At 45.0% G+C, this 27,983-nt stretch overlaps 1 protein-coding gene across 10 annotated transcripts in view; it reads right to left on the bottom strand.

The window, feature by feature from the left end:
• Positions 1–465: 465 nt before the first annotated feature.
• The window catches only part of RAP1GAP2 (RAP1 GTPase activating protein 2), a 322,912-nt gene continuing 295,394 nt past the window's right edge, over positions 466–27,983 (bottom strand). For all 10 annotated transcript variants that reach the window (XM_050929146.1, XM_050929154.1, XM_050929149.1 and 7 more), the window contains 11 exons: positions 23,766–23,837; positions 22,106–22,192; positions 21,137–21,271; positions 12,244–12,381; positions 10,558–10,676; positions 9,295–9,408; positions 8,165–8,282; positions 6,391–6,517; positions 3,674–3,750; positions 2,510–2,548; positions 466–1,276 (listed from right to left, as the gene is read on the bottom strand). In XM_050929146.1, coding sequence (XP_050785103.1) covers positions 2,540–2,548; positions 3,674–3,750; positions 6,391–6,517; positions 8,165–8,282; positions 9,295–9,408; positions 10,558–10,676; positions 12,244–12,381; positions 21,137–21,271; positions 22,106–22,192; positions 23,766–23,837 — 996 coding nt within the window. In that variant the 3' untranslated portion in view covers positions 466–1,276; positions 2,510–2,539. The remainder of the gene's footprint in view (positions 1,277–2,509; positions 2,549–3,673; positions 3,751–6,390; positions 6,518–8,164; positions 8,283–9,294; positions 9,409–10,557; positions 10,677–12,243; positions 12,382–21,136; positions 21,272–22,105; positions 22,193–23,765; positions 23,838–27,983) is intronic.

A 27,983-nucleotide genomic window follows, 5' to 3' on the forward strand; every position in this document is an offset into this window, starting at 1 on the left:
AGGGCGATGTAGACCAATAGCTGGAGAGCTGGTTATGAGTGGGTGGAGTTTGCTTATTCATCAGTGTCTATTCACATGGGGGGGTCCCTTCTTCCCAGCCCTATTTTGACTTTGCACAGCCGCTCCCCACAGCATGTGTCTAATCCATTACACAGCAGAGGGGATGAACTTCCTGAGTAGGTGGGTTACACAACAAACAACAGAAGTCCGCTTCTTAACAGCTTGTAATTTGCTTGCTGGGGATAGATTCCAGCCAAGTGGCTATTCTCCAGTCCATATGCCCTCCTAAAAAGTGAGGGCCAAATTCTCTACTGTAAAATGGCAGAGCCTCCATTAGTATTATTTCTAGTGTGGGAGTGCCTGGAGGTCCTATTGTGCTTGCCACTGAACAGACCCATCATCTGAGACAGTTCCTACCCTAACAAGGAGGAAGGGAACAGAGGCCCACAGAAGTTACTGCTCCAGTTCACGCACGGGGCCACATCCACAGTCCCTCTCTGAAGTCAAATATCTACTGATTTACAGCAGCACAGAATTTTGCCCTTGCTTGTCTCCAAAATCCTCTAATGAATCAGAGCACAGGGAGGAGGAGGAGGAGCAAATCCCTCCTGTCCAAGCTGAGAGTCAAATAAATATAGTTAAAAGAGCTTGTGCATGTCTCCTGACAAGCTCCCACCACCCTTAAAAAAAACAAAAACTGGCAAGCTGTTTTTCATTAGGTAACTAAAGCACAGTGACATCCTGAAATGACAGAGAATGTCTGTCCCACTTACTTTCTGGACAAGGAAAATTATATGCTAGCTCAAATTGATAGACACGGAGTTGCAATATGAAAAAGCCTATGGGAAACAGGATTTGTTATTGAATTGTCTTTTTCCAGTGAAAGCTATACAAGATGAACAACACTCATCTTAGGACAAATAGCTACAGTACATACAAGGCGCACACGAGGCTAACACATTTCAGAGTACCAAGCGAGAGGGTGAAGTTCCTTCAAGTACATGGTGGAAAATGCATCTCCTGCTGCAGTGCAAGGATGGGTTTTGTCAGACAAAATGGGAGTTGAGCAACTTGCTTACCATTCTGAAAAGACGGGTTCTTGTTAGAATACAGATATGACTGCAAGATGGCAGTTTCTTCTCGACTTACTTAAAGGTACAGCTGAATAGGTGAAGATCTCACAATGCAGCGTGGCAGTTGCTATTAGTGTAGCTAATATGGTTTCCCATTTGATGTTGGAAGAGAAGAATTTTTCCCTTTGTTAAACAGAAATAAACTGCAAAAAAAAAAAAAGGCAAAAAGAGAATGAAAACTTGAGATACTGATAAAGGAGAAAATTCTCAAGAAAGGATCAGTGACAGTATGAATGAGACGTGCCACTTTCAGGAGTTCTGCAAAGCACTATGAGGCTGTAAAAACGTTCACCTACAAGTAAAGGTCTGGTCTGATCCAAAGCCAATTGGAATCTTTCAGTTGAGGTCAGCGGGCTTTGGAGCAGGCCCATATTACTTGCTGAAGGTAGTGATAGCTCTTAACATGGAAGGCCAGATTTTTCACAGGTGTGAGCCACTCCATCTCCCTCTGAAGCCACAGAAGAGTTACAGGTTGCAGCACTGCTAACCGTAAGTATTGAAAACTCATAAGTCAGCACACACAAAACAGGAGATTGTATAATTTTTTTAAATCAGGCAATTTTTAAGCCAATGTGGGATACTTCTGGGGTTTGAGGCTGTTCACCACAACCATGAGAGCTAGAAACTTTTTTTTAATTGAATGAAAGTTGAGGTTTTTGTGAAATAACAGGACTCCCAAGAGCTGGGGCCTTAAGAGAAGCCACAACTGTCACAAGACCTGCAATAAAAACATTGGTCTTGCAAGCTTCCCTGTGTGCCTCAGTGTATTTCAACCTTGACTTGGAGGGAGCCACGTGTAAGCCAGAAGAATATCCAGACTCAAACCTCTGCACTTCTCTGATGAAACAGAGTTGTTGCCAGTTCTGATGGAGGCATTTTCTGCTGTGGACACATGTCTATTGAGAACTAGACTGAGACCCGCCCCCGATCCTCCCTGCTCCAGATAATCACAGCCATTAGTTGAAAAACTGCTAAGGGTTGCAAAAGAGTTCCCATTGCAATTCCATTTTTAAATGTTGTAAAACATACCTGATGAGCTGAATAGTTCCATGCATGAGCTCTGCCCAAATTTTTTTTTGCAGGGGGGGGATGTTTGAGCAACTTATTCAGCCTGTTTTTTTTCCAGTTATGAGCATGAACAAAACGTATCCTTATTCTCACTGTAAAAATTCTAACCCCCTCCTTTAAAAAACAATGCAGCAGCTAAAACCGTAGACCTTGCCACAGTGAGATCTATTAGCCTACCGAACAATTGCCCCAAAAGGGAATGTTAGAAGCCCCACTGGGACTCTTAAAACTATGCTAGATAAAACCCAAAGCAATGTACTATAATTGCATTGGAGGGGAATGGCCCAATCATCTTACAAAACACTTACCTTTTACAAGTTCATGTTGTCTGTTGCCTGCTAGTGACTCTATATAAAAGGTGAAAAAAGCAGAACAGATTTTTTTTCATACAAATAAAGGGACAACTGTGTGCAAAAAGCTTTTTACCCTGCACCTCCTGTATTTCTTAACTTGATCTACAATTGTCCCTAACAGGCCTCCAGAACAGGCCTGTGGGAAGGTCAGAAATTAGATTCACATCACTAGTATCAGAGTGGGTGAAAAAAATAACAGAAAAAATGCTGATGAAATTTTTACAAAGACAGCTTCTTCACAATTTGGAAGCATTTGGACAGGTACCCCTGCGGATATCGCCCAGGGACTGGCCATCAACAGTCCTTCTGCTTCTCCCAATCCCTTTTTCTGCCCTCCCTTTTCCTTTCCATAAAAGCAACATTGTACCCATTTTGCACAACTGAGCCTAGAAGAAACCAAGAAGTCTATTTGGGAGTGCCATGCTCTGGTGACTGGCGTTGGCATTTCCTGGGCTGGTGTGTGTCAACACTGGCATGTATGATGCTGCCTCTGGGAACCCATTGTAAGAGACTTAACATGCTAGGAGCATATGTAATTTAGGGGGCGGGGGCGGCGTGCCAGGGGAAGTGTGTGTATATGAGACCCCATACCTTTTGTTATGGGGCTTACACACAGAACCATGCTCATTCCTTGGTCTCAGACTAGAACTTCTCTTTTCAGGTTCTGTTCTGGAGCAACCAGCGAGTTGCCCCCTCTGTAGGTTTGGTGGTGGTGGTCTTCCCGCTCTGTGTGCTGCTGTGAGAGATCCTACCAGAGTTAGACCCTTAGACATAGGGCTGCAGTCTCTGGTCTGCTAGAGTCACATTGTGCTCTGGGAACGCTCCACTGCCTCTCGCACTAGCTGTCCCTCCTACACCTGGCATGAAGGAGCGTGTCAAGGTATCCCAGGGCATTGAACTGCTGTACCTGATTCTCCACAGGTGCAAAGTTGTTTACAGAAGCTAGAGTAGGACCCCCACTTGCCTGCTGCTGAGGATCAGGGAGCTGCAATTGGCTCCCAGTGGCTGCTATTCTCTAGCCAAGCATAGCTCAGACATAGTGGACAGCTGGAGCTGTAACATGTTCAGTGTGTGAGCCTATGCATCGTACACTGTCTGGTTACGATAACAGATACGTACCGTGCTAGAACTGGCATGGCTAAGCTTATCGAAGCGAAACTTTAGATTGGACCTCGGAGAGTTTCTGCTCTTTATATCTGTCAGGAAACAAACAAAAAATCAATAAACCGATGTTTGTTTAAGCTGTAATCTTGACTGCACCTAGACCAGCCCCAACCAGCCAGTCACTTGAATGGCTTCCCATTGATTTTATCAATTATTTCATTTTTTCTGAAGGTTTTGCAAAACTTCCATATTAAGTAATATCTTGAATGGCGTAAATTGATGCGTAATTATATCCCATAATATTTCTGAGAAAAATGTCACCGAAAAGACTAATAAATGACCGATCTAGGAAATGCATGGCATGGGTTTCAGTTTGCTAAGAGGACAATTATGAAACAGCCATTCTCTGTGTTTAAAATTTGTGTTTTAATGTTGACAGAAGTAACTGGGAAGAACGAGGAGGAGGAGGGCGTGTGATGGGCACATGGGTAGAGCTAAAGTTTCCCTCAGATTTTCCACTTCATCCTCCTTTTACAGCCATTCCCTGTTACCAGTTTGTGAACAATTAAACTGAGATGGCTGTTTAGCCAAGAGCTAATACTCTTAACTTCCCATTATGCATTTTGCACTGGTATCATTTCCTCCCACACTCTTTAAGGGGAATGAAATTTAAAACAGTGGTAGGTCTATGTGTGAGGAGAATATGTCACTGAAGTCCCGAACTCTTTGTCTGCACACACAAAACCTTCCAGAACAGAATGGTATTATTGTCATCATTTTAATGAATTAACAAAGGTTCCCATTCTGTCACCCTTACTTACTGTGAGTAGTGCCTTATTTTTGCTAGCGGTTCTATTGAAATGAATGGAACTAGTGGCAGAGCGAGCTTCAGCTCAACATAAGCCTGACAGAATCATGCCCAAAGGAAACGTCTTAGTTACTGGTTATGTTCTGAATCACAGCATATTCCATAGAGCCAGTGACCTCATATGTAGGTTTCCAAGACTACTACAGTTGCCAGTCCATTGAGAAGGAAACAAACCAACAACAAACACTGATACGCTTTAGTTATAAGAGAGAAATAAATTCCCTGTGCAGAATATAAAACATAAAAAATACAAAGTCTGCTAAATGGATACTATGCTGACCAGGACTTGTCTGCAAGATACCTTTCAGGCCAAGATTTTAGGAAGAAGTTAGCATTTCATTCACTTTCCGAGGCTGCTTCTGCACAGGCCAATGAGGGTATGCCTACACTTCAGGTGGGAGAGAGCTTGGGCTCGTATGCTAAAAACGGCCATATGGACATTGCAACTTGGGCTCTGAAATCTAAGGGAATGGATGGGTTTGAGAGCCCATGCCACAATGTCCACACTGCTGTTTTTAGCATGGTAGTTCAATCCCCACTAGTGTGACTCTACCTGGGCTGGGAGGAGCTCTCCCACCTGCAGCAGAAACATAGCCTAAAGTGTAATATGATTGCTGATAGCGCCGTCAGGCTTCTATGGATCAGAATGAGTCATTCTGGCTAATTTTTGAGGGACTGATTCAAAGCCCATTGGAGCCAATGGGACTTGAGCACAAGTCTAAACTCATTACTGCATATATATATATATATATATATATATATATATACACACACACACACACACACACACACACACACACACACACACACACACACACACACACACATGTGTTTACAGTCAAGCACTTGGTAAAGTGCATCTACTGAACTGGGGAGGGGGGGAAGCCCTGAAAAGACAACCATAAAAAGGTGCCCATTGACTTCAACAGATTTTGGTTTGGGCGTCCTGGGCCCCAGTCTGCAATCCTTAGTCATGCTGAGAGAGTCAAGCTCGCTGTCTCCATGTATTGACTTCAATGGGACTATTTTCTAATGTGAATAAGGGTTGCCAAATCAAGCCCTAAGTAAGGGTCCAATTCTGCAACCCTCACACATCAAGTAGTACTTATTCATGTGAATTGGCCCATTGATTTCAGTTGGATTTTCGTAGGAGCAGGCGTTGAAGAATAGGGCTCTCAGTAACAGTGACTGGCAATAAAATATCACTGGCAATTAATGGCTGGCTGAGGGGAGAGCAGCTGAAGTAATTTGGCTCATTGTTTTGTGGGTTCTGTTTCAATGTACTGCCAGCAGCGCTATCGCACAGCTCAGACTAGGGCAGATTTTTCTTCACAGAAGATAATTTCCCAGTGCTGCCGGGGCCCTGGAAAACAAAAGGCAATAGATGCTGGGGAGACCGGTGGCCGCCTTTGCTGGGTTTCAAAAGAATGGGCAGGCCTGTGCCAGTCTGTTCCTCCATGCCGGTGCTGAACGGATCGTGGTGTTTCTAGGGGGGTCCAATGGCAACCTGTTTGCCATCTCCTCTGGGACAATTTCTATCCAGAGACCAAAGAAACCCCAAAACAAACCCTACTGAAACATCCTCCACTACACACACACCTCTCTCTGGAGAGAGGATCAGAGAACAAACACCACCTGATGGATGTGTAGTCGTGTTGCTTAATGCACTTCAGGTGCTCAGGCACTATGGTGAAAGGGCAGCATAAGAACCTTATTAGAAGAAGACTAAAGTGGAGCCAGATAGTTGGGTTTCGTTCCATGGGAGGTGGTTAGTGAATTGACCTTCCTAGAGAGACATTTGTACATTAGCCCAACAGATACAAGTGTCTGTCCCATTCACGCGCTGCCACCCCATCCTACACACCTGTGGGACTCCTGCTCATGATCACCGGTGTAGCAGCAGCTGCCATGCTTGGATTCTCATTGCTGGGAGAAGAGCCATAGACAAACACGTCCTGTTTGAAAGGCGAAGCTGTGGATGGCTGGCTGCCCTGTAGCCAGAGATTGAGCAAAGACCTTTTTAATGGAGAACTTTCATCAGTGGCGTTCTATTTCTATTGCACTGCATCTCTGCTCAGCAGAGGCTCTGGTCCGAGAGCCCAGGTGGGAAGAGCAAGGTTCTTGGGAAAGGTGGTGTAGATGGAGCAAAGCCTGCTGGGGCTTACACTTGCACAGCAACGTCCCCCCAAGCTGCAATAAGGACTTTTGCACACCGTAGATTCAATTCCCCTCTTGTGTATGTGTATCAGGTGTGAATTCAGTGGGGAGAGGCCAAACCAGTGCAAGTGAGATCAAATTCAGGCCCAGTCCTGCAGCCTGAATTCCTTTGAGTAGTCCCATTAACCTCAACGTCAGGAAGGGCTGTAGGATTTTTGTTTTGTTTTTAATCAGTCTAATGCAGGGGTGGCCAACCTGTGGCTTCGGAGCCACATGGGGCTCTTCAGAAGTTATGGGCCTCCTTGTATAGGCACCAACTCCGGGGCTGGAGCCACAGGCACCAACTTTCCAATGTGCTGGAGCTGAGGGGAGTGCTCACTGCTCGACTCCTGGCTCTGCCCCCCTCCCCTGAGCCTGCTGTGCCCTCGCTCCTCCCTCCCAGAGCCTCCTGCACGCCATGAAACAGCTGATTGTGAAATGCAGGGAGGGAGCAGGAGGCACTGATCAGCGAGGCTGCCGGTGGGAGGGAGGAGTTGATGGGGGGTTGCCGACATATTACTGTGGCTCTTTGGCAATGTACATTGGGTAAATTCTGGCTCCTTCTCAGGTGCAGGTTGGCCACTCCTGGTCTAATGAATGGAATCTTGTAAGCTCCTTTGAAAACGGAACAGCTGAGTCACATGACAGAACACAGACTGTTACCACCACGCAGCCACTGATGCTGCCTCATCATGGCAGCAAGGCCCCTAGGACTGGGAACAGGCAGGAATGATCCGAGTGAGGAAACTCGGATCATTATATGCTTGGCCCTGCCACAAGTTCACCATGTGACATCTGAAAAATCACTTCCCTCCCCTGTGCCTCAGTTCCCCCATCAATAACATGAAGGGAATGATACTTCTAGGCACTTAGCTACCGGGGTGATGAATACAATGTAAATATGAAAGGGGAGAGAAAAGCCACAGCTATAGCTTGATTTCCACTGTAAATGTCATTACCAGAAGGATTTCTAGTTCTAGCTGCATGCTGCAATCAGTTAAAGTGCATGCTACCGGGGTTCACTATCCCAGTGCCCAAACTAGCTAAATTCAGTCTACCCAGGTGTGTCTACATTAGCAGCAGTCACACCCCATGACTGCAGTGTAGACATACCCTTAGTTGTGCCTCATCATTTTACTGCACTGGCGACCAGCGGACTCTATCCTGAAGTTAGGGTGAGAACTGCTATAGAATTTTTAGTTAATTGAGATGATGGAAACTCAGTGATGGCTAAAGATAAATAAAAGCCCTGCAGTAAGATCCATGACATGAGGCTGCTTAGATAAATGTATAACTATGTATAGCTATTATGGGTCTAATTCTGAACGTACACTAGTGTAAATCAGGTGTAACTCAATTGGAGTCAATGGACCTAGACAAGCGTAAGGAGGATCAGAAGCAGGCCCTACTGTATACAAGTGTGGTGGTATTTCAATACCTACCACGCTGTCGTATTCTTCCAAGGTTTCGCTCTCCCCTGCCGTGCTACCAAAGCTGCTGGTACTTGATGAAGAGCGAGAGATGTTTGATCTTCCATTCTCTTTCAATTTAATAAATGGCCTAGCAAGCAAACAAGAAGAAAACAAATGATTACAGCACAGACAGCTTCATGCTTAAGGCTAGTGGGAGATGTTTATCCTTGATTCAATTCCCTGACTGCAATGGAATTAAAGCAGGGATTATTTTGGTCTGGAGTTTTTAAAACTATACATAATCATTTAAAAAAACCCAGGAAGTTAAGTGACTGGTGTATAAGACTAACAGAAACAAATGGCCCATGTTAATTCCCTAAATGCTAACCAGAACACTAAATATTTCTATTGATTTCTCTTCTGTTTTCCACAGATTCCTACTAGCCTCACCTTTTAGATATTCTGCAGTAACAGTCCTATACAATGCTTTTATTGCAATGCTGTGGTGTTTTGGACAATATCTGCAAAATACTGGTTGTTGGTTATTTTTTAGTAAGAGTTCATGAGAGGATTACAGATATTTTCACACAAGCGAGGGAGATGCCTGCTTTTGTTGTTTTTTCCTCAATACCAAATCTTATTTAAAGAAAGATACAGTGGTAGGTTTGCTGTAAGTGAGTCATACAACTTAACTTTCCTCTCGCTTGGTTGTCTGTAGGCCCCTTACTGAACTGCATTGGTCTGAACTCCAGCATTAAGGAGAACTATGCTGCACCAACTCATAGACTCTAGGACTGGAAGGGACCTCGAGAGGTCATCGAGTCCAGTCCCCTGCCCTCATGGCAGGACCAAATACTGTCTAGACCATCCCTGATAGACATTTATCTAACCTACTCTTAAATATCTCCAGAGATGGAGATTCCACAACTTCCCTAGGCAATCTATTCCAGTGTTTAACTACCCTGACAGTTAGGAACTTTTTCCTAATGTCCAACCTAAATCTCCCTTGCTGCAGTTTAAGCCCATTGCTTCTTGTTCTTGGAGGCTAAGGTGAACAAGTTTGCTCCCTCCTCCTGATGACACCCTTTTAGATACCTGAAAACTGCTATCATGTCCCCTCTCAGTCTTCTCTTTTCCAAACTCCAGCTTTTTCTCTTTACCTTTCTTTGTTGGGGCATATTTCAGGAGAGCTAGGGTTAGATGAGGTTTCCGATTTCATGTCTTGAGAAGAATGTCCCCCGTCTGGTGTTTTCTGTGTTCCTGAGACACTGTCACTGAGGGGCAAAGAACAGATTGGGCGAATTATACAAGAGACAAGAAACAGTTGGCCAAATTCTGCTCTCTATTAGACAACGTAAATCCATCAGAGCAACAATTGCTGACTTAGGACCAGTGCCTGACATGAAACCCACTTATAAGGGACCCTGGCACCTGACTTGTGGCAGAGAAGATGTTTGCTATCTTGCCTAGAAAAGGACAACAGTATGCAAAGTCTCTAGCACCAAACAATAGTTTCTATAGTACTGGCCAAACTGATGCATGGTTTAGGTAGGTGGAGGAGTCTCCTCTTCAAACAAGGTGTCTGCTGGCAAGGACCCCAGGTTACAACCTGTCAAAAACTTTGGGGAAGTTTGGATCCTAACCTAAACTTTGGGTCTGGACCTTCTTTCTAGAATGGGCTGAGTCAGCATCTTAGAGCCAAACCCTCTTGAACTTTGCACAAGTTCTGATCAAAATCTGGCCCACCTGAGTCTCTGTGTTCTATAGTACAAATAGAATCATATTAAAAAACCTGACCCTAGTTTTAATCAGGCCAGCTCCATGCTTGGATTCATTCTATTCTAAGCCCATCTGTGTGCAGTGCTGGTCCTATCACTCACTCTGACATAGAGACCAGTGTCGATTTACAGCCTCAATACCCTTTCTAAGCAAGAGCATTCATGTCATTTCCCCCTTGTCTTGAATCGCTCAAGCAAGTTTTTGTTTATTTTACTTTTTTTTATTTTAACTTTTAGCCAAACTTTGGCATCTCACCTTTAATCAGATGAACTACAATAACATTGCTTTTAGAGCTAGCAAGGTGTGGAGATTCATGGGGAAGGCAGGAAGCCCTTGAGATCTTAGGCCTTGTCTTGACTAGGAAAAAAGGTCAGAGATGATGAAGTGTTAGCCAACTTCTGTTAGCTACCACAACTTCATCCATGACTTTGCCCCTCGTATAGGCAAAGAATAACACTTAGCTCGATGTGGTCAACCAATGAGGGGAGCCTAGGGTCAGCCCCAATCACCTAACATGAGTTAAAAAATGTCTATGCTAAGGGCAAAGTCATGGTGGGGTTACAGGATAACAAGCCTGCTCTCTTTTCCTAGTCAAGACAAGGCCTCAGACAAAACAATTACTACTGCTGCACTTTAGTGCTTACCATCTCGTCCTGCTTTCTGATTGGCTTTCTGATCCAGTGTGCAGGCGGGGGAACAATCCCGACCGTCGCTTAATAGGACTCCTTGACTGGTTCTTGGCTGTTGCTGCGGCTACGGGAGGCTGAAAAACAAAATGTTCCAATTTCAAATACAACAAAAATATTCCTCTCCAGGATCTTCCTCTGGCCATAGCCAAGATGGAAATTACTCCAGACACTTACTTCCAGCTGTGCATTTTTTTTCCTCAGCGTTAAGATCTACAACATATTTCAAGCCATTCCCAAAACAGATTAAAACATCTGGGAAGACAATCTGAAAGTTATAATTCCCCCAAAGACAACGGAATAAACTTTGGTCCAAAACAAGCAAAGCATTTCAATCTGCCACACAGATCTTGTCCTCATCCTTACTACGCACAACTGGCTAGAAAATTGCCACATGATGTCTTACACCAGCCTTGCAAACCAAGCTCACATTCATTAATACACCTTTTCTACGAATATTTCTGCCTACAGAGTTTTAGGGAGATGTATAGTTTGGATAACCAAAGATTGTAAGAGGACAGGATAGCCCAAGGATAAAGGATTTGAAGCATATAGAAGGGAGAGGAGTTGTTTAGGGTCATTCAAGGGGGTATAACAAAGACTAATCAAGTGACAAGAAAAAGAAAATTAGGTCTGAATAAAGAGAAGAAATCCTAATGAGGATGGGCCAGACCGACAAAGATATTTAGGCATCTAAATGCATAGAGAGTTGCCTGGGAGGTTTACTGAAGCACCTGTGCAAGTTAGGCACCTAATTCCCACTGACTATCGGTACACTATCAATGGGAGTTACGCACCTAACATTTGTAAATCTGCACCAATAGCTATAAGCTTTTGGAAGAGTCTCCCCAAGAGAGTGGTGGAAGCCCTGTCACTTGAGATATTTAAACCTGAACTGATTACAACACTAGGCAATATACACATGATTGTGGCATCACCTACAAGCCCTGACAGAGACCAGGATCCCAGCGTACCAGGCGCTACACAAATCATATATTAAGTAATAGTCCCTGTTCTGAGGCATTTACAATCTCATTAGACAAGATGGACAAAGGATGGGACTGGGAGGATAAACAAGAGCACAGAGCGGTGAAGTGACTTGTCCAAGGTCACACAGTAGGTTAGTGGCAGAGCTAGGGACAGTCCCCCAGGTGTCTTCTCACCCGATCCAGGCTTTATCCACACTACAGCATACTTCCATATACTGCAGGGAACAGTATTGTGCAGGAAAGAAAGGCTAGACTAGACCGGGGTAGGCAACCTATGGCACATGTGCCGAAGGTGGCACGTGAGCTGATTTTCAGTGGCACTCACTGCACGGGTCCTGGCCACCGGTCCGGGGGGCTCTGCATTTTAATATATTTTTAAGTGAAGCTTCTTAAAACATTTTAAAAACCTTATTTACTTTACATAGAACAATAGTTTAATTATATATTATAGACTTATAGAAAGAGACCATCTAAAAACATTAAAATGTATTACTGGCACAGGAAACCTTAGAGAGTGAATAAATGAAGACTCGGCACATCATTTCTGACAGATTGCCGACCCCTGGACTAGACAGTCCAATATATGTCTTTTCTCACCGCTTGCGCCTCCAATCTCGCAAGAGTGACTGTGTCTCAGCAGATGTGCTGTACTCACCGAGAAGGTGGTCTTTGTTATTTCACCACTGTTGTGGGTGATTCCTCCACTCAGGCTCCCTGGGATCCCTCCACTGTGATGTTTCTTCTGACTCCCCACCATGGTTTCCATTGAATGGCTGCGGACTCGAATGGCTCTCTGTAGACAAGTTAACAGGAACAGGGAACAATCCCTTGCTATTAGACCAGAATACTATTTCCTTGCACTAACTACCCCTTTGCATCTCCACAGGATGTTGTCAGAGTGTAGAAAATCAGAGTCAGTATCTTCTGAAACCCAGAGTTGAATATGTGAACAAAGAGATCCACTCCGGGAACCTGACTTTTATCCTAGGATGAAGCAGCAATACCACCACATGACCTACAAGTGCAATTAAATTCACCAGCATGTATCGAATGTCGACAGCTGAGTTCATGCAATGAATGGCTCACAAAGGATTAAAATTCACACGGTGTCTGCATCATCTAAGTCCTCAAAACAGAATGTAGGTGGGTCATGGATCTCATACTGGCTCTCATGAATCACCCAAAATGGCATAAAGACCCCTCTGCACCCACAACCAACCAAAGATATCCTTCAGGAGATGGATTGTCACTGTCACTTTCACCCACAAGCCAAGTTCTACTAGAAGACAAGAAAAGGACAAGCAAGTTCATTAACTAGTCTTTTCTCATGTATGCCAGTGTTTCTCAACCGGTGGGGCACAACTGGCAATCGGGAGAGCGGCAAGTCATTGAGGAATGTATTAAACTGTAGAGCGAAGAAAATCTCCCTCACTTCCCGCAATACCCTCCCCCCCTTCAAATAGTCTCTGTCACCCTCTCAAAATACACCCACCAAATTACATGGAGTGGGGTCACCGATACATTTTGTTACTCTACCTTTTATAATAAATTTCAGAGGGTCGCAGACCATTTGACTAAGGACTTGCCAACCTGAAAAAGTTGGAAACACTAATATTTGTTGCACCATAGTTAGCTACCTAGCACACACTAGTGGACACCTATATGGCAAACTATACAGCAAACACGACATATGTTTTCCTTTTACTGTCTTCATGAGTTTTATGCACACAGTTTATGGACTGAGGACACATCATTGTCTACCCCATGTCTCTGACAGGTAAGCATTGGTAGTGAATGGGAGAGCCAGAAATAAAACCTGAGAGTCATGGCTGATAGTCTCCTGGCAGGGAAAGAACCCAGAAATCCTACTTCCTAGGCCCTGCTTTAACCATTAGACCACATTCCCCCTGAGAACCCTCAACAGAAACAATGACTTCTAGGAGTTGGGCACTGAAGTATCTCTGGAATTCCCACTAGGTGTGTATCTGCATCCTTAACAGTTTTAAATACCATTAAAAAAGCAGCCCTTGGGCCTCAGTGAGAAGGAAATATTACGATATGTGCCATTCTCTGCCAATTACTTTGATCTAGAAATACTGTAACCCCAGGGTGCCATGCACCCAGTCACAACAGCTAATGCTAGAGTACTGAACTGGCTGATGTGACTTTGTTTTTTAAACCAGTAGGTGTCAGCTCAGCCTAAAGAAATGACTGTGACTGTACATTCCCAAGACAATTTAACCCCATATCCCTTCCTGCAAGCAAAATCAAGACAAAACATAAATCCATAATTGGTTTATTATGATTGATGTGTGTATATATTAGCAATACTTGAAAACCAAATTAATTGTTGTAACTGACCGGTATCTTTACTATCCATAACGAATGTTCTCCACATACAGTATATTCGGATAAAGTGCTTTCTCAGTTCATGTATTGTATTGGCTCACTCAGCTTTCCCTGTCAACAAAATGTTAGCATTTCGTCCTGGCATTTATTTAGGGGGTCATAAATATTATGGCCTGGACCTTGCGAAGACTTACACATACACAAACTTAGCTTTGTGAGTTGTCCCGCTGACTTCTGTGGGATGACTCACTTTAAATAAAGTTAAGCATGTGGTTAATACTCTGCTGGATTGGGGTCAGAGAAAAACAAAATCTGTTGACATGGCCTGTTCTTCTCTGAATTGGTGCTGGATTGCCATGCCTAATTCTCTGTGCATCAGGTTGAAAACAAGCCCACTTCATCTCAGCTAATAATGAATATTTATAACCCACAATTCCTAGAAATAAACATGTTGCACTTTAAAATCCGAAGTCTGCCTGGTGCATTTTTCACACTTGTGATTTTAATTCTAACAGGACAGCTCCCTATGGGCGACCTGGCACTCATGCTGCTTGGTTTGTACTGAAACAGGAGGTGTCCCACAGTGATCTGGGCCTTCAAGCAAGGTTCCAGTTCCAGCTGTGCCTTCCTCTCTGCTCCTGAGCCCACCCCAGGGCCTGCTGGGCGAGGACAAGGACATGAAAGCCAACCAGTGTGAAGTCAGAGCTGGACAGAAGAGCAGGCTGGTGGATGGCTCCCCAGCGAGGTGAGCAGCCTCTGGAAAAACCTGTGCTGGGTTCGCAGGTGAGAGGGAGCAAGAAAGGTGCCTGTGACAGGGCTGGGAAAAGCAGCCTGGAAGGCGGGCTGGCAGGAGAGCCCAGGTAGGGAGTAGCTCCTGGGCGTGATGCGTGATGTGAACTGTTGGGGTGGGAGCGGCTGCTTCTCTACATGGACCCAAAAACTGGAGACTCAGGGAGAGGGACACACCAAAGATATTTACACCTAATTCCCATGGATTTCAATAGGAGTTAGCCATGTAAATGCTTTTCCAGATTTGGGTCCAAGCTCCTTTACACCTCAGCTACGCTGCCTGGCCGTGAAGAGCTGAAACTACTGCCAAGCAAAGGAACAGTTTGAAATTCTGAGGCGCATGTGAAAGGATTAATTTGCTTTAGCCAGGAAGGAGAGGACATTGGCTTTGTAGGGAGAGGCTAAAAGCCGCCAGACACCTAATCACCGAAGCCACCAAACTGAGGCAGCCGCAGCACCCGATGAGCAGTCGGAAAGCAGGCCTGGCACAGGAGGCAAATAGAAATGAACACGTGTCATTTCTTTCCACCCTCCCTTCTCCCCCCAAACCACTTTATTTACCATTTCTTCTCTCATTTTATATTTACACTGGAAACACACTGTGAAGGACATAAGCTATCAGGCAGATCTGCCGTGCTGTCCAAAGGTAACAAGGCAAACGCAAAATTACTCTGGCAGCTGAATTCATCACATGCACTGGGAGACCCTGAAATGCCCAAGAGCAATTCAGTCCACTTTCTTATAGGCAAAAATCTCATGTAACATGAATCACTCAAAATCTCTTGAAACAAATGTTGTGTCTAACAAATGTGTGGTTTTAGCCATGTTCTAAATAACTTGTAGTGGGTCTACAGTAAAGTATTGCTGATTTTGTTTTGGAGAATGACTAACAGACATGTTGGGTGATCAGATGTTCTGATTTTATAGGGACAGTCCCGATTTTCAGGGCTTTTTCTTATATAGGTACCTATTACCCCCCACACTCTGTCCCAATTTTTCATACTTGCTGTCTGGTCACCCTACCCACAGCTCAGTGGTTTGAGCATTGGCCTGCCAAACCCAGGGTTGTGAGCTCAATCCTTGAGGGAGCCATTTAGGGAACTGGGGTGAAAATCTGTCTGGGGATTGGTCCTGCTTTGAGCAGGGGGTTGGACTAGATGACCTCCTGAGGTCCCTTCCAACCCTGATATTCTATGATTTTGGGGGGGGGGTGTGCAGATTACAGGATTGCTGTACGTGTCTGACTTACAGTTCATTATTCTGCATGAGTAATAAGGTTTAGCACTTGTACAGCTCTTCATATCTAAACACTGTACAATGATTATCTGATGAAACCTCACCTACACTTAGGAGCTAGGCAAGGAAGATGGGGAAAAGAAGACCCAGTCTGATTCTGATTTCAGCAGTAACTTCAGTGGAATTATGCCAGCGTGAAATCAGAATCCAGCACCCAGAGGGGTTGTGGCCAAAAGTTTCAAAACTGTCCATTCATTTTGTGTGTCTTAATTTCTGGGTGACAGGGTGGGTGAGGTAATATCTTTTATTGGACCCACTTCTGCTGGTGAGAGTTTGAGGCCTTGTCTACACCACAAAGTTGCAGCGCTGGTGAGGGGGTTACAGCGCTGCAACTTAGGAGGTGTACACATCTGCAGGGCATTACCAGCACTGCAACTCCCTGTTTGCAGCGCTGGCCGTACACCCGGTCGAACCTCGGGTGTAGAGGATCCAGCGCTGGATCACCGTCGCTGGTCATCAGGTGTAGACACTCACCAGCATTTTTCTTGACCTCCGTGGAATAAGCAGGTATCCCAGCATACGTGAGGAAGCCTCTCTGGTAATCAAGCAGGTATCCTTCCCCGCGGTTTGCTCTCGCGTTCCCCGAACCCCCCCGCAAGCAGGTCTCCTTCCCCACGGTGTGCTCTCGCGTTCCCCGAACCCCCCCCCCGGCAAGCAGGTCTCCTTCCCCGCGGTGTGATCTCGCGTTCCCCGAACCCCCCCCGGCAAGCAGGTCTCCTTCCCCGCGGTGTGATCTCGCGTTCCCCGAACCCCCCCCGGCAAGCAGGTCTCCTTCCCCGCGGTTTGCTCTCGCGTTCCCCGAACCCCCCTGCAAGCAGGTCTCCTTCCCCGCGGTGTGCTCTCGCGTTCCCCGAACCCCCCCGGCAAGCAGGTCTCCTTCCCCGCGGTGTGCTCTCGCATTCCCCTAACCCCCCTGCAAGCAGGTCTCCTTCCCCGCGGTGTGCTCTCGCGTTCCCCGAACCCCCCCCGGCAAGCAGGTCTCCTTCCCCGCGGTTTGCTCTCGCATTCCCCTAACCCCCCTGCAAACCGCGGGGAAGGAGAGCTGCTTGCAGGGGGGTTCGGGGAACACCGGAGCAAACCGCGGGGAAGGAGACCTGCTTGCAGGGGGGTTCGGGGAACGCGAGAGCACACCGCGGGGAAGGAGACCTGCTTGCCGGGGGGGTTCGGGGAACGCGAGAGCACACCGCGGGGAAGGAGACCTGCTTGCCGGGGGGGTTCGGGGAACGCGAGAGCACACCGCGGGGAAGGAGACCTGCTTGCCGGGGGGGTTCGGGGAACGCGAGAGCACACCGCGGGGAAGGAGACCTGCTTGCCGGGGGGGTTCGGGGAACGCAAGAGTACACTGCAGGGAAGGAGACCTGCTTCCCCGCGGTTTGCTCTCGCGTTCCCCGAACCCCCCTGCAAGCAGGTCTCCTTCCCCGCGGTTTGCTCTCACGTTCCCCGAACCCCCCTGCAAGCCGCCCAACAGCGCTGCAGTGTGGCCACATCTAACACCACTTGCAGCGCTGGTTGCTGTAAGTGTGGCCACTCTGCAGCGCTGGCCCTATACAGCTGTAACAACCAGCGCTGCAAAATTGTAGATGTAGACATACCCTCAAGTTTACACAGAGCTCTTCTTCAGGTCTGGGAAAGGTATTCTGAGTATCACAGTTAAACACAAGGTGGAACAGATTGTTTAGTATAAACAGTTAACACACATTTCAAGGGACCATTCAAGGTGAAGTGGTCCATTAACACCTCTCCAGTCATAGGGAGGGGAAGAGAGGAGAGGAGAGGGTAAAAAAGCACCAGGGAAAGGAGGGGAGGTTAGTGGCTTATAGATTGCTGCAATAAACCATAAACCCAACGTCTCTATTCAGTCTGATTTTTAGTGTCTAGCGAAGTTATGAATTTAGGCTCCTAGGCTTGTCTTTTGCAGATGTTGAGCAGGTTTCCTTTGATGAGGAGGACAGAGATCAGATGTAGTGTGATTGCTCTGTGAAAAGTGTTCTGGGTGCCCAACATAAGACACCGATGTGTCTGTTGGCCTGATTACAACCCCGCTTTGTATCATTTTTACATCTGGTGTAATTCTGCTCATGTTTGCTGGGCACATGAAATCTGCTTTGCACTCGTGTCAGTCAGGCGTAGCTCCACTGTAGTCAAAAGAGTTACACAAGTGTAAAAACAGCACAAATGAGATTAAAATTAGGCCCAAACTTCTTAACCTGAATGTTTTAAAGGGGTCGATGGAAGGACCACTGTCACATGCAATAATTCTGTAGTCTCTGATAGCCGTTATTGCTTACTTTGCCTGACCAATTATAAAATACATATTTCCGAGTATAAGCAGGTTGAAGAAACACACCTACAAGTCTAAACCCTCAGGCAGTGAAAGCTGTTTGAACAGCTTGAAAATCACAGACTAGCCTGGGAACAGCTACATATGGTTTCGCTTTCATCTTCCTCTCTTCTTTTCTTCCCCCTCAGAAGCTGCTAGAAACAGGGTTGTGGCCTGCTGGGCATGAGCCATAGCAAGAGGGAGATGAATAAAAGTTCCGGGATATCAGCCCTGTTCGGCAAGCCATACGTTTCTGAAGAGCAACCAGGAAAGCATCCAGCTTCCAGATATCCCCCAGCATACATGCTGGGGGGCTGGAGGGAGACTCTCTCTGTCCTGTTAGAACAACCCAGCCAGCAGCTAGAATCAGATTGTCAGCTGTGGGACCTACTGACTCAGCCATTTGGCAGCCCCCACTTGCTTTGGGTACCCGCTTGGCAGCTTTTTGCTACAAATACAATATTCTCCCAACCCAGACCTTACCTGCATTTTCTGTGCCACAGTTACGGCCAGGCAGGCACACAGGGACACGGCTAGTGCCACTTTTGCTCCCATGCCCGTCCGAGCCCACTCATAATCTGCACAGGCTCTTATGACTCCAAATCTGAATAGTGTGTGTGACAGATATTGCCACTGCATGCAGTATCTTCGGGGTCCATTGCTTTAAACAAGTGGTTTAAGTATGAGTGTGTTCTGCTCCATGGGGGAGGGCTACCACAACTCCTCCAGGAGCTCAAAACAGTGAGTGGTGATTAAAGGAGACCAGGCAGGCTGTAAATCCCTCCCCACCCCAACACATACCATCACCTGGAAAGACTTACATATACTGGTGGTTCAGACTGGACTCTCCAGAGACCAATTAAGAAAAGACTTTTGGATAAACAGCCTGAGTTTAACTTGACTTAGGGCCTTCTTTCTGATCCAGCAAACAGACAGGACCTGCTGTCCAAGGGACAGCCCCAATCCTTGCACCTGCCAGAGCTCGGGGATGGAGTTGAGGTGACCTCTGGTAAGCTGTATAGCATGTTTGTAGGTTCTTTTATTGTTATTAATATGTTTTCTCTGTAATGCTTTTACCTTAAGAACAAATGTGCTTGCTTAGAAAGAGCTGCGTGGGAACTCAAAACAGTTGGCAATTAATGCTGTTCATAACCTCTGGAGAGGAAGCTGAGAGGGTGGCTTTTCAGGCAGTCTGGCTTTCTGAGAATATCACAATGCAGGCAGGGAACTGTGAAGCCTGGAAAAAAACCTAGTCAGGAGGGAGGGAGATGTGGGGGTCTGAAGAGCCAGGATCCTACAGTGGGTGCCTTTGATGGACCCCCGAGAGAGAATACAGGTACAGTTGTCTTGGAATTCTGAACGATGGTATTCTGTAGTGCTTCTAATGTGTTTTACTGCTTGTGAACAATGTCACAATGCTAGGTTTGGAGTAGCCCTGGGTATCTTGACACTGTCTGCATCAGCTCTTCTTAAACTCAGTTGTTATTTTTCTATCTTCTGGTCTACACTACAAACCTTCACTGGCACAGTATGTCAGCCAGGGGTGTGATGAAGCGTGAGCCCTGACAGACACAGCTGTGTCAGCAAAAACCCCTAGTTTAGACGCAGTCGTACTGGCAAAACTGTGCTTTTGCGTGTAGATCTTATTTACTCAGGGAGGCTGGAATAAACTATATCACCAAAAGCGAAGGTTTGCCAGCCTGAGCTGCCTCCACGCTAGCAGTGTTTTGCTGGAATAGTGTACAGGTACAGCTGTAACTTTGTGTAAATATGAGGCAGGTAACGCCTGGCCTCATATTTACACATGCAAACACTTCCTGCCACGCTTTCTTTTCTTTCACTATGGAGCCTGTCCAAAAGATACCGCTCTTATTAGGCAGCCTCCTTTCCTTAGGGACTTCCCCAAAGCGCGGAGTACATTTCTGTTCCAGCATGATTAGGAATCCAGCTCTGCCCAGCAACTAAGCCCTTGAGCGGTCACTCAGCATTTCACTCTATTCTCTTCCCTCGCTCTTCTTTAGACTTTTGCATTTTCTTCTTCTCCTTCCCCCTTTCTCCCCTTAGGCGTTTATACCAGACTCGTCACCGGGGTACCTAACGCCCCTTTCCTGCTCTCTTCTCCAAATATACCCATCTCTCATCTTGTTTCCTACATTAAAAACAGCAACTACTGCCTATGAGTCCTGTTGTCAGGCCACCCGTTTACTTCACCAGCTCAGAAGTATCATCTTAGGAAGTGTCTCCTCTCTCAGCACAGCGACCAGTTTCTGTGCAGAGACACAGCCCAGCGGCACATGGCAATGCAGTGAAAGCATTTGCTGACAAAAGCAGCCGCGGAGGTTGGAGAGCAGCCTGCGAGACGTCTCTTGCAGCTAATAAGGTCCCGAGGGGCATTTGTCACAGAAGTCTGAGCGTTCACCCTGAGTTCTACCAGCATGCTTTCAAGAAGGCATGAACAGTAATCGACAGTGGCAGGTGAAGGAATTATCAAATGCTCTGGAGAAAGGATTCCTTGATACAGGGCCTGATCCAGCAAAACCCTTAAGCATTCCCATTGACTTCCATTGAGTTATTTGTGTGTTTTGAGTTAAGCATGTTCTAAAAGTACTTTGCTGGACTGGGACCTTTTGCAAAAATCTCTTCTACCTCATCCCCAGATCTTGCTTTGAAGCAAAATCCCTTTTCCCAAAAGCCACTCTTGGGATCAGCTTGGGTTCTCTGATCTCATTACTCTGGAGCTCACTGGGCCATAGCCCATGCTATCTATAGCATTAGGCAAGCTGCTTTTCTTTACCTTAAATGATTCCAAGAAACCTCCATGACCTCCATTCTCAAGCTTATCTTCCTCCGGCCCCAGCCCTAGCATTGCCTGTGTGTGTGTATGGAGCTCATCATGGAGATTGTCCAGCAATGCAGCTCGTGTCCGGTCCTGTAAGAATAAAAAGGGACATAGTTGCTGTTGTGTGAATTGTTTTGACAGCCTCTTGGTGCAGAGGAACAAGTTAACATGGATGCAACAATGGCTCCATGTGGTAGAAACAATCTTCTCAGCCCAGGACATTCAGGGAATCAGCATCTTATTGCAACAGCACGAGACTGTACCATGAATGTGACCACAAACTGTCTAGACAGCAAAACACTGCTGTGCCTCTTCCATTGGTTGCCTTGATGTGCTGACCCAGCTCGATAATAAAGTCTAGGTCAAACAGATTCCAGAGGACGTTCATAGACATTAATACAGTAGCACAGCAAGTAACCCCTCTGCCTTCCTGATGGAGGAATAGCTTCTATTGTCACCCAGACAATCTGGTCCAAATTGAGGCCCATACTTCATGATGTCATGGCAGCGGAGAACTGAGGGACACACACTCAGTTATATAAAAAAAGATGCAAGGAGGGGAGACGGGCTGTGAATGTATGAGGCTTGTACCACATAGAGAGGTAAAAAGTTGGGGGGACGTGTTCCCATCATCCCCCACACCAGTGGTTTGCACCTATGCAGAGGGTCACTTACCTAATACCTCCTTAATTAAGGGAAATTTTGAAAGGGGTGAGGTTCTACGTCCCTAAGGAAAATTTTGACCGAGAAATTGCACTGGGGACATGGTAGCCCAAGAAGATGAATGAGTAAGAACTTCCTCCATTCATATACCAGTTGCTTCTAGTCTTACTCTGTCTTTGTGACTGGCCCAAAAGAGAGGACAGTGGTGGGGGAGAGAGGGGAAGAGACAGGAGAAAGAGAGAAAATATTTACTCTCCTTACCTCCAGCTTTGCAAACTTGTCAGATTTGCAGCAAGCATTTTCAGCATTGATGAGTTTGGTAAGCAGGAACTCCCTGAACTCTGTGTTCTAGAAAGGGATAAGTGAAGCGAGGTTGGTAAATCAAAACCATTTTAATACTCTTAGGTAGCTCAACTGTCCATAATCCTCCATACCAGCAAATACATCTCAACACGTCACATCCTGGACACTTCAGCATTAGCGACATGTTACAAATCCATTGCAAAGGTGCATCTTGCTTTATTTTCTTCTCCTGCATTTTATCAGAGACCTAACCAAATGAGCATTCCTTCCAACATCGGTGAAGACAAAGTGGGGAGGAGGTATCTAACAACAACAACCCTTAACAACCCCCCAGCCACAATTTCTTTAGGGAGTTCAAATGGAAGGGTCAGAACACCCTGGTCCCATCTGAAAGTAAACACCTTCAGCACTGCAGTGTTGCCTAGTGGATAGAGCACTGGGTTAGGCCTCAGAAGACATGGATGCTACTCCTGGCTCTGCCACTGGTCTCCTGAGTGACCTTGAGCAAGTCACTTTAATCTCTTTGTGCCTCGGTTTTCCCATCTGGAAACTAGGGACAATGATACTGATCTACTTTGTGAAGCGCTTTGAGATCTACTGATGAAAAGTGATATCTAAGAGCGAGGTATTATTAATAGAATGCTGGGCATTAGTTTATTTGTGACTCAGAGGGAAGAGTGCAAAGTGCATCACCTCTTGACTCAACACAACCATTCATTTTAGATGCAAAAGTATGTGCAACTGGGGGGAAATTCACCACCATGCAGGGGTCAGTACAAGTCCATACATGCAATTAAATCCAATTTAAGCCCTATTTTGAAGGCTTATGTGGATCACAAGCCTTGTGCTGATCTTCTACCCAGGGACTGATTTCACTGTCAATTTAGTTACTCTTAATATAAAGGCTGTGTGTGTGTGTGTGTGTGTGTTTCCTTAAATATGGGATATGCTTGTATAAAAAATATTTTAAATATATGTCTGATTTTATGTACACACAGATACTGCTATAATGTGGGATATATTATAGATCATATTTAATTAGGAAATTAAACATACAGTACATCTAAATTAATTTGTTTTTCTTTAAAACAATGTTTGTGGGCGTATTCATGTCTCATGAAAATGAAGGCTAAATAGCAATGACTACAGCCATTCAGCATGGGCAGGCACTGGTTCAAACTGCTCCAAACAGCTCTGCCAATGCACTTTCTTCCATCCTAACCCTCCAACAGCTGCAGAATTCTGCTCCTTGGCATCTCTTGTACAGACAGTTGTGCCAAATTATGTGTTAGTTTGGACTAGATTCAGAACCTCCCACCAAATAATTTTCATTTGCAACTCAGGATTTTGCCGAGATCCTTAGCAGTCAAAGGTCAATAATTCACTGTTCCACTGAACTGCCTAGATCCAGCACCTGTATCAGCCAAATCAGCTAGTACAACTCAGCGTAGTTTCGCTCACTGATTGATCAATACCAGCTGAGGATCTGCCCCTAGAGTTTTACTCTAGCTCTGACCTCAACCCTACTATATTTTACACAATAAACAGGTGCATTTTGAGACAGTTTGGTAGATATTGGTTTTTAAAAACCTCCTTCATCGTGCTTTCTATTTCTTACTTTTTGAAATACTGGTGGGCTTGGCAGAGAAGGACCAAACGAAGGGACATCTTCCCGGGCAGTGACAGACACCTATTAGCCAAAAGAAAGCAAGAATATGAGTTACTTGAGCGCACAGGTGCAGCAACAACATATTAGTAACGCCCAGAGTATTCATTTCTCTTGGAGTACCTCAGCGGCAATCCAGGCAAGGCTGCTAGCAAGACTCATAACACAGATGTGCTCCGAGGCATACAGTCATTAAATGCACTGTATCAATTTATGGCCCAGCCTACAATGGAGAGAAGCAGAGTGGCAGGGGCACTCAACTGGGAGTCAGGAGACCTGCATACTATGCCCAGCTCTGCCCCTGATGTGCTGTGTGAACTTGGGCGAGCCTCTCTGCCTCTTCTCCCCCCCCCCCCCCCCCCCCCCGTTATCTATTAAACCTGTAAGCTCTTTGAGGTCATGGTAAGCTCTGACACTGTGGGGATGTGCTACGCATGCCATAACGGGACTGTGGTTCTCAACTGCAAGCCTCTAGGTGCCGCTGTAATACAAATCAGACACAATAATAAACTCCTCTGACAAAGAAGCAGAAGTCAAATCCCCATTCTGAGACTGCACTGAAGACTCACTGGATAGAAAGAAGTGTTTCAGCCAGTGGCATCACTAGGAGACCCAAGTCCAATTCCTGAGTCCCCGTCCTGTGCCCTCACCTCTAGGTCCCACTGCCTTATTACACTAATCACAGTCATCTCACTGATGCCTTGTGCCTGCCCCCTTCTATTTGTCATAATCACTTGTTCTTTGGGGGTGAACTCTTTGGAGACAGGGACCATCTTGTTTACAGAGTCTAGCACAAATGCCCCAATCCCTGACTGGGGCCTGTCGGCCGGATCACAGTGCAAACAATAAAGAATTACTCTGTCTCAGTGGTATGCAACGTTACCTCTCACCTGGTTCGCTAATGTACCCCTGCCCTAATCAACACACGTAGAGAACTATGCGAGATTCCAGTCTGCTCCCGGTCACAAGCAGCACACACTGTACCCTCAAAATGTGGGAACAGGCTAATGTGCCAAGCTGGCCGATAATTTTAGCTCTTCATCTGACAAGTAAGTTGACATTGCTTGGTCAATAGACCGCCAACCTCTAATTCTCTGGCCTGCTACTGATGTCTGCAGTCCTTTGGCAGTCAGCCAACTTGATAGAAGAGTTAAACAGGGCATAAAGATGGATGCTAGTAAATTTCAGAGCAGATTTGCCATCAAATTGGAAGGGGCTCTTTGGAAATGGGGAAAAAAGAAAGTAAGACGCTAATAAATCCTGCTTTGCTACTTCCAGACCTGCAGTCACTGAGGCAGAATAGCCTGCTAGAGCCTAATGTTGTGAAATTATGTTTCCATTTGGATGATCTAATTTGCGTGGCTGGCTTCTGTTGCAAAACGTCCCTTTCAGTTCTAATATATTTAACTCTTAAATGTTAAAAGCCAAAGAAAATCATCTGCTTAGCCAAGGAGCGTAAAGAGAGAAGCATGTAGGAACAAGCAGCTAAGTGCGCACGGCCAGTGTCCTTTTGACCTTTTGATCACAATTTGAATGTGTGTGCAGAAAATGAAAGGAACGGACAGTTCCTAGCAGATGGGGTGGGGTGGGGTGGGATGGACACTATATTGCTGTGCAGAAGTTGCTGTAATAGTTAGACACTTCCTTTAAGAGCCTGAAGGCTAGGAAGGCATGAAAAGTGAATCATTTACACTCTCACGCGGGGTGGATTCACCTCTAAGTTCACTGGCATGAAAATGCTGGGCCACAACGGTATTGGACATCGACTGCCAAAACTAGGGGGGTTATACTCATTAGTTTGACTTCCACACCACAGTAAGCACCAAGGCTGCAATGGCAGGGTTCTTTTGTGAGCGGTTCCCATTGTGAGCAGTTCTAACACTGCTCACAGCAAGGATACACTCTGAAGCTCAATGAAGTAAATGGAAAGGCTCTTGCACAGATACTGAAGTCCCTCTGTGTTTAAGAGGTATGAGGAGACAGAACTAGTTGTGAGGAATATAAAGTGGATTCTTTAATGAGGCTGCCAGATACAAACAGATCCTGTGGTTTGTTCTGACTCTCTAACACAGCTTCTGCTGCCTAGCATCACCACCCAGGGTTTCTCTGGAAGAGACTCTGAAACAGTCTAGCTACAGGCTCAGGACTTTTTCCTAGAACTACCATGTCTCAGCACAATTCCAGCAGTGACCATGGTCTTTGTAATAATCTTGTTGCACGTTTCCTGTTCTCTGGATAGAAAACTCACAGGTTCCACTGTAACACAACCAGTCATATCACCTTCACAAGCACAAAAGTTTACCAAAAGGCTTAAGCAAAGGTTACTCTAAATCACAGCATTTGCCTTAGAGATATACCCATTCCCAAGGCTAATCATTTACTCCTGCATTAAATACATCGATTTTATAGTTAATTGTATGCAGCTTTTAATTAGTTTTCATATGAATTCCATTTTTGTTCATGGCTTCAAGTAATGTATTTTCAATTTTAAAAATTATACCTTACATTCTCTCTTAATAGTTATCAGATAATATTTCATTTATATTATATATATATATATATACACACATATACACACACACACACATATATATATATATATATATATATACACACACATACACACACACACACACACATATACACACACACACACATATACATACATACATATATATACACACACACACACACACACTTTTATTCTATGTACATTTGAGCACTGTGTACAGAAGGCTATAAAATGTTCTAAGGCAAATTAAAAATCGCACTAATTTAATATCTTCCACTTTGAATTAGGATACTATTAGTGTTAAAACATTTATGTACTAGACATTTTTGTATACATTTAAATATATAATAATGGTTATATATAACATTTATGTACCTTAACCTGTGAACATAATTTGTTGGGGAAGAGTTAACATGGTTTTTGTAAAGGGAAATCATGCCTCTCCAATCTACTAGAATTCTTTGAGGGAGCCAACAAGCATATGGACAAGGGGGATCCTTGTCATTGCGGAGAGTTCTCTGAAAACAACTACTCAATGTGGAGCGGCAGTCAAAAAAGTTAACAGAATGCTAGGAATCATTAAGAAAGGGATAGCTAATAAGATAGAAAATATCATATTGTCTCTATATAAATCCATCAGGTACACCCACATCTTGAATACTGCAAGCAGATATGTTCGCCCCATCTCTAAAAAGGATAGATTGGAATTGGAAAAGGTTCAGAAAAGGGCAACAAAAATGATTAGGGGTATGGAATGGCTGCCGTATGAGGAGAGATTCATAAGACTGGGACTTTTCAGCTTGGAAAAGAGACTATTAAGGGGGAATATGATAGAGGTCTAAAAAAAATCATGACTGGTGTGGAGAAAGTAAATAAGGAAGTGTTATTTACTCCTTCGCATAACACAAGAAGTAGGGTCTACCAAGTTAAATGAATAGGCAGCAGGTTTACAACAAACAAAAGGAAGTATTTTTTCACACAGCGCACAGCCAACCTGTGAAACTCCTTGCCAGAGGATGTTGTGAAGGCCAAGACTATATCAGGATTCAAAAAAGAACTAGATAAATTCATGGAGGATAGGTCCATCAATGGCTATTAGCCAGGATGAGCAAGAATGGTGTCCCTAACCTCTGTTTCCCGGAAGCTGGGAATTGGCAACAGGGGGATGGATCACTTGATGATTACTTGTTCTGTTCATTCCCTCTGAAGCACCTGGCATTGGCCACTGTCAGAAGACAGGATACTAGACTAGATGGACCTTTGGTCTGACCCAGTATGGCCGTTCTATGTTCTTATGTTCACTATGTGTATACACAGAATAAAGACAAATATGAAAAATACATAAACAGCCCACAAAAAGGTAAATAGTTTGTGTACTACTTATTTATTGTCCACTAATCTGAGGCACATGCCAGACTGACATATTTAAAATTTCACTGCAGGAAGGATTAAATTGCTGATTGTCATGGCTGTCTTTTTGTGTAGGCATAGAGGAAAGTAAGCAAGTGTTTAAACTTTAAGCATGTACTTAATTTCCATATGCTTTAAATTAAGTAAGCGCTTAAGTGCTTTTCCTTAGTATTTACAGTATTCAAGATATTTCCTGTAGTCAATAAAAGGAAGTACAAGGGGATATTGTATACTCCCATTGACTTCAG

This window comes from Gopherus flavomarginatus, chromosome 19 (assembly GCF_025201925.1).
Source record: "Gopherus flavomarginatus isolate rGopFla2 chromosome 19, rGopFla2.mat.asm, whole genome shotgun sequence".
Taxonomy (NCBI): domain Eukaryota; kingdom Metazoa; phylum Chordata; order Testudines; family Testudinidae; genus Gopherus; species Gopherus flavomarginatus.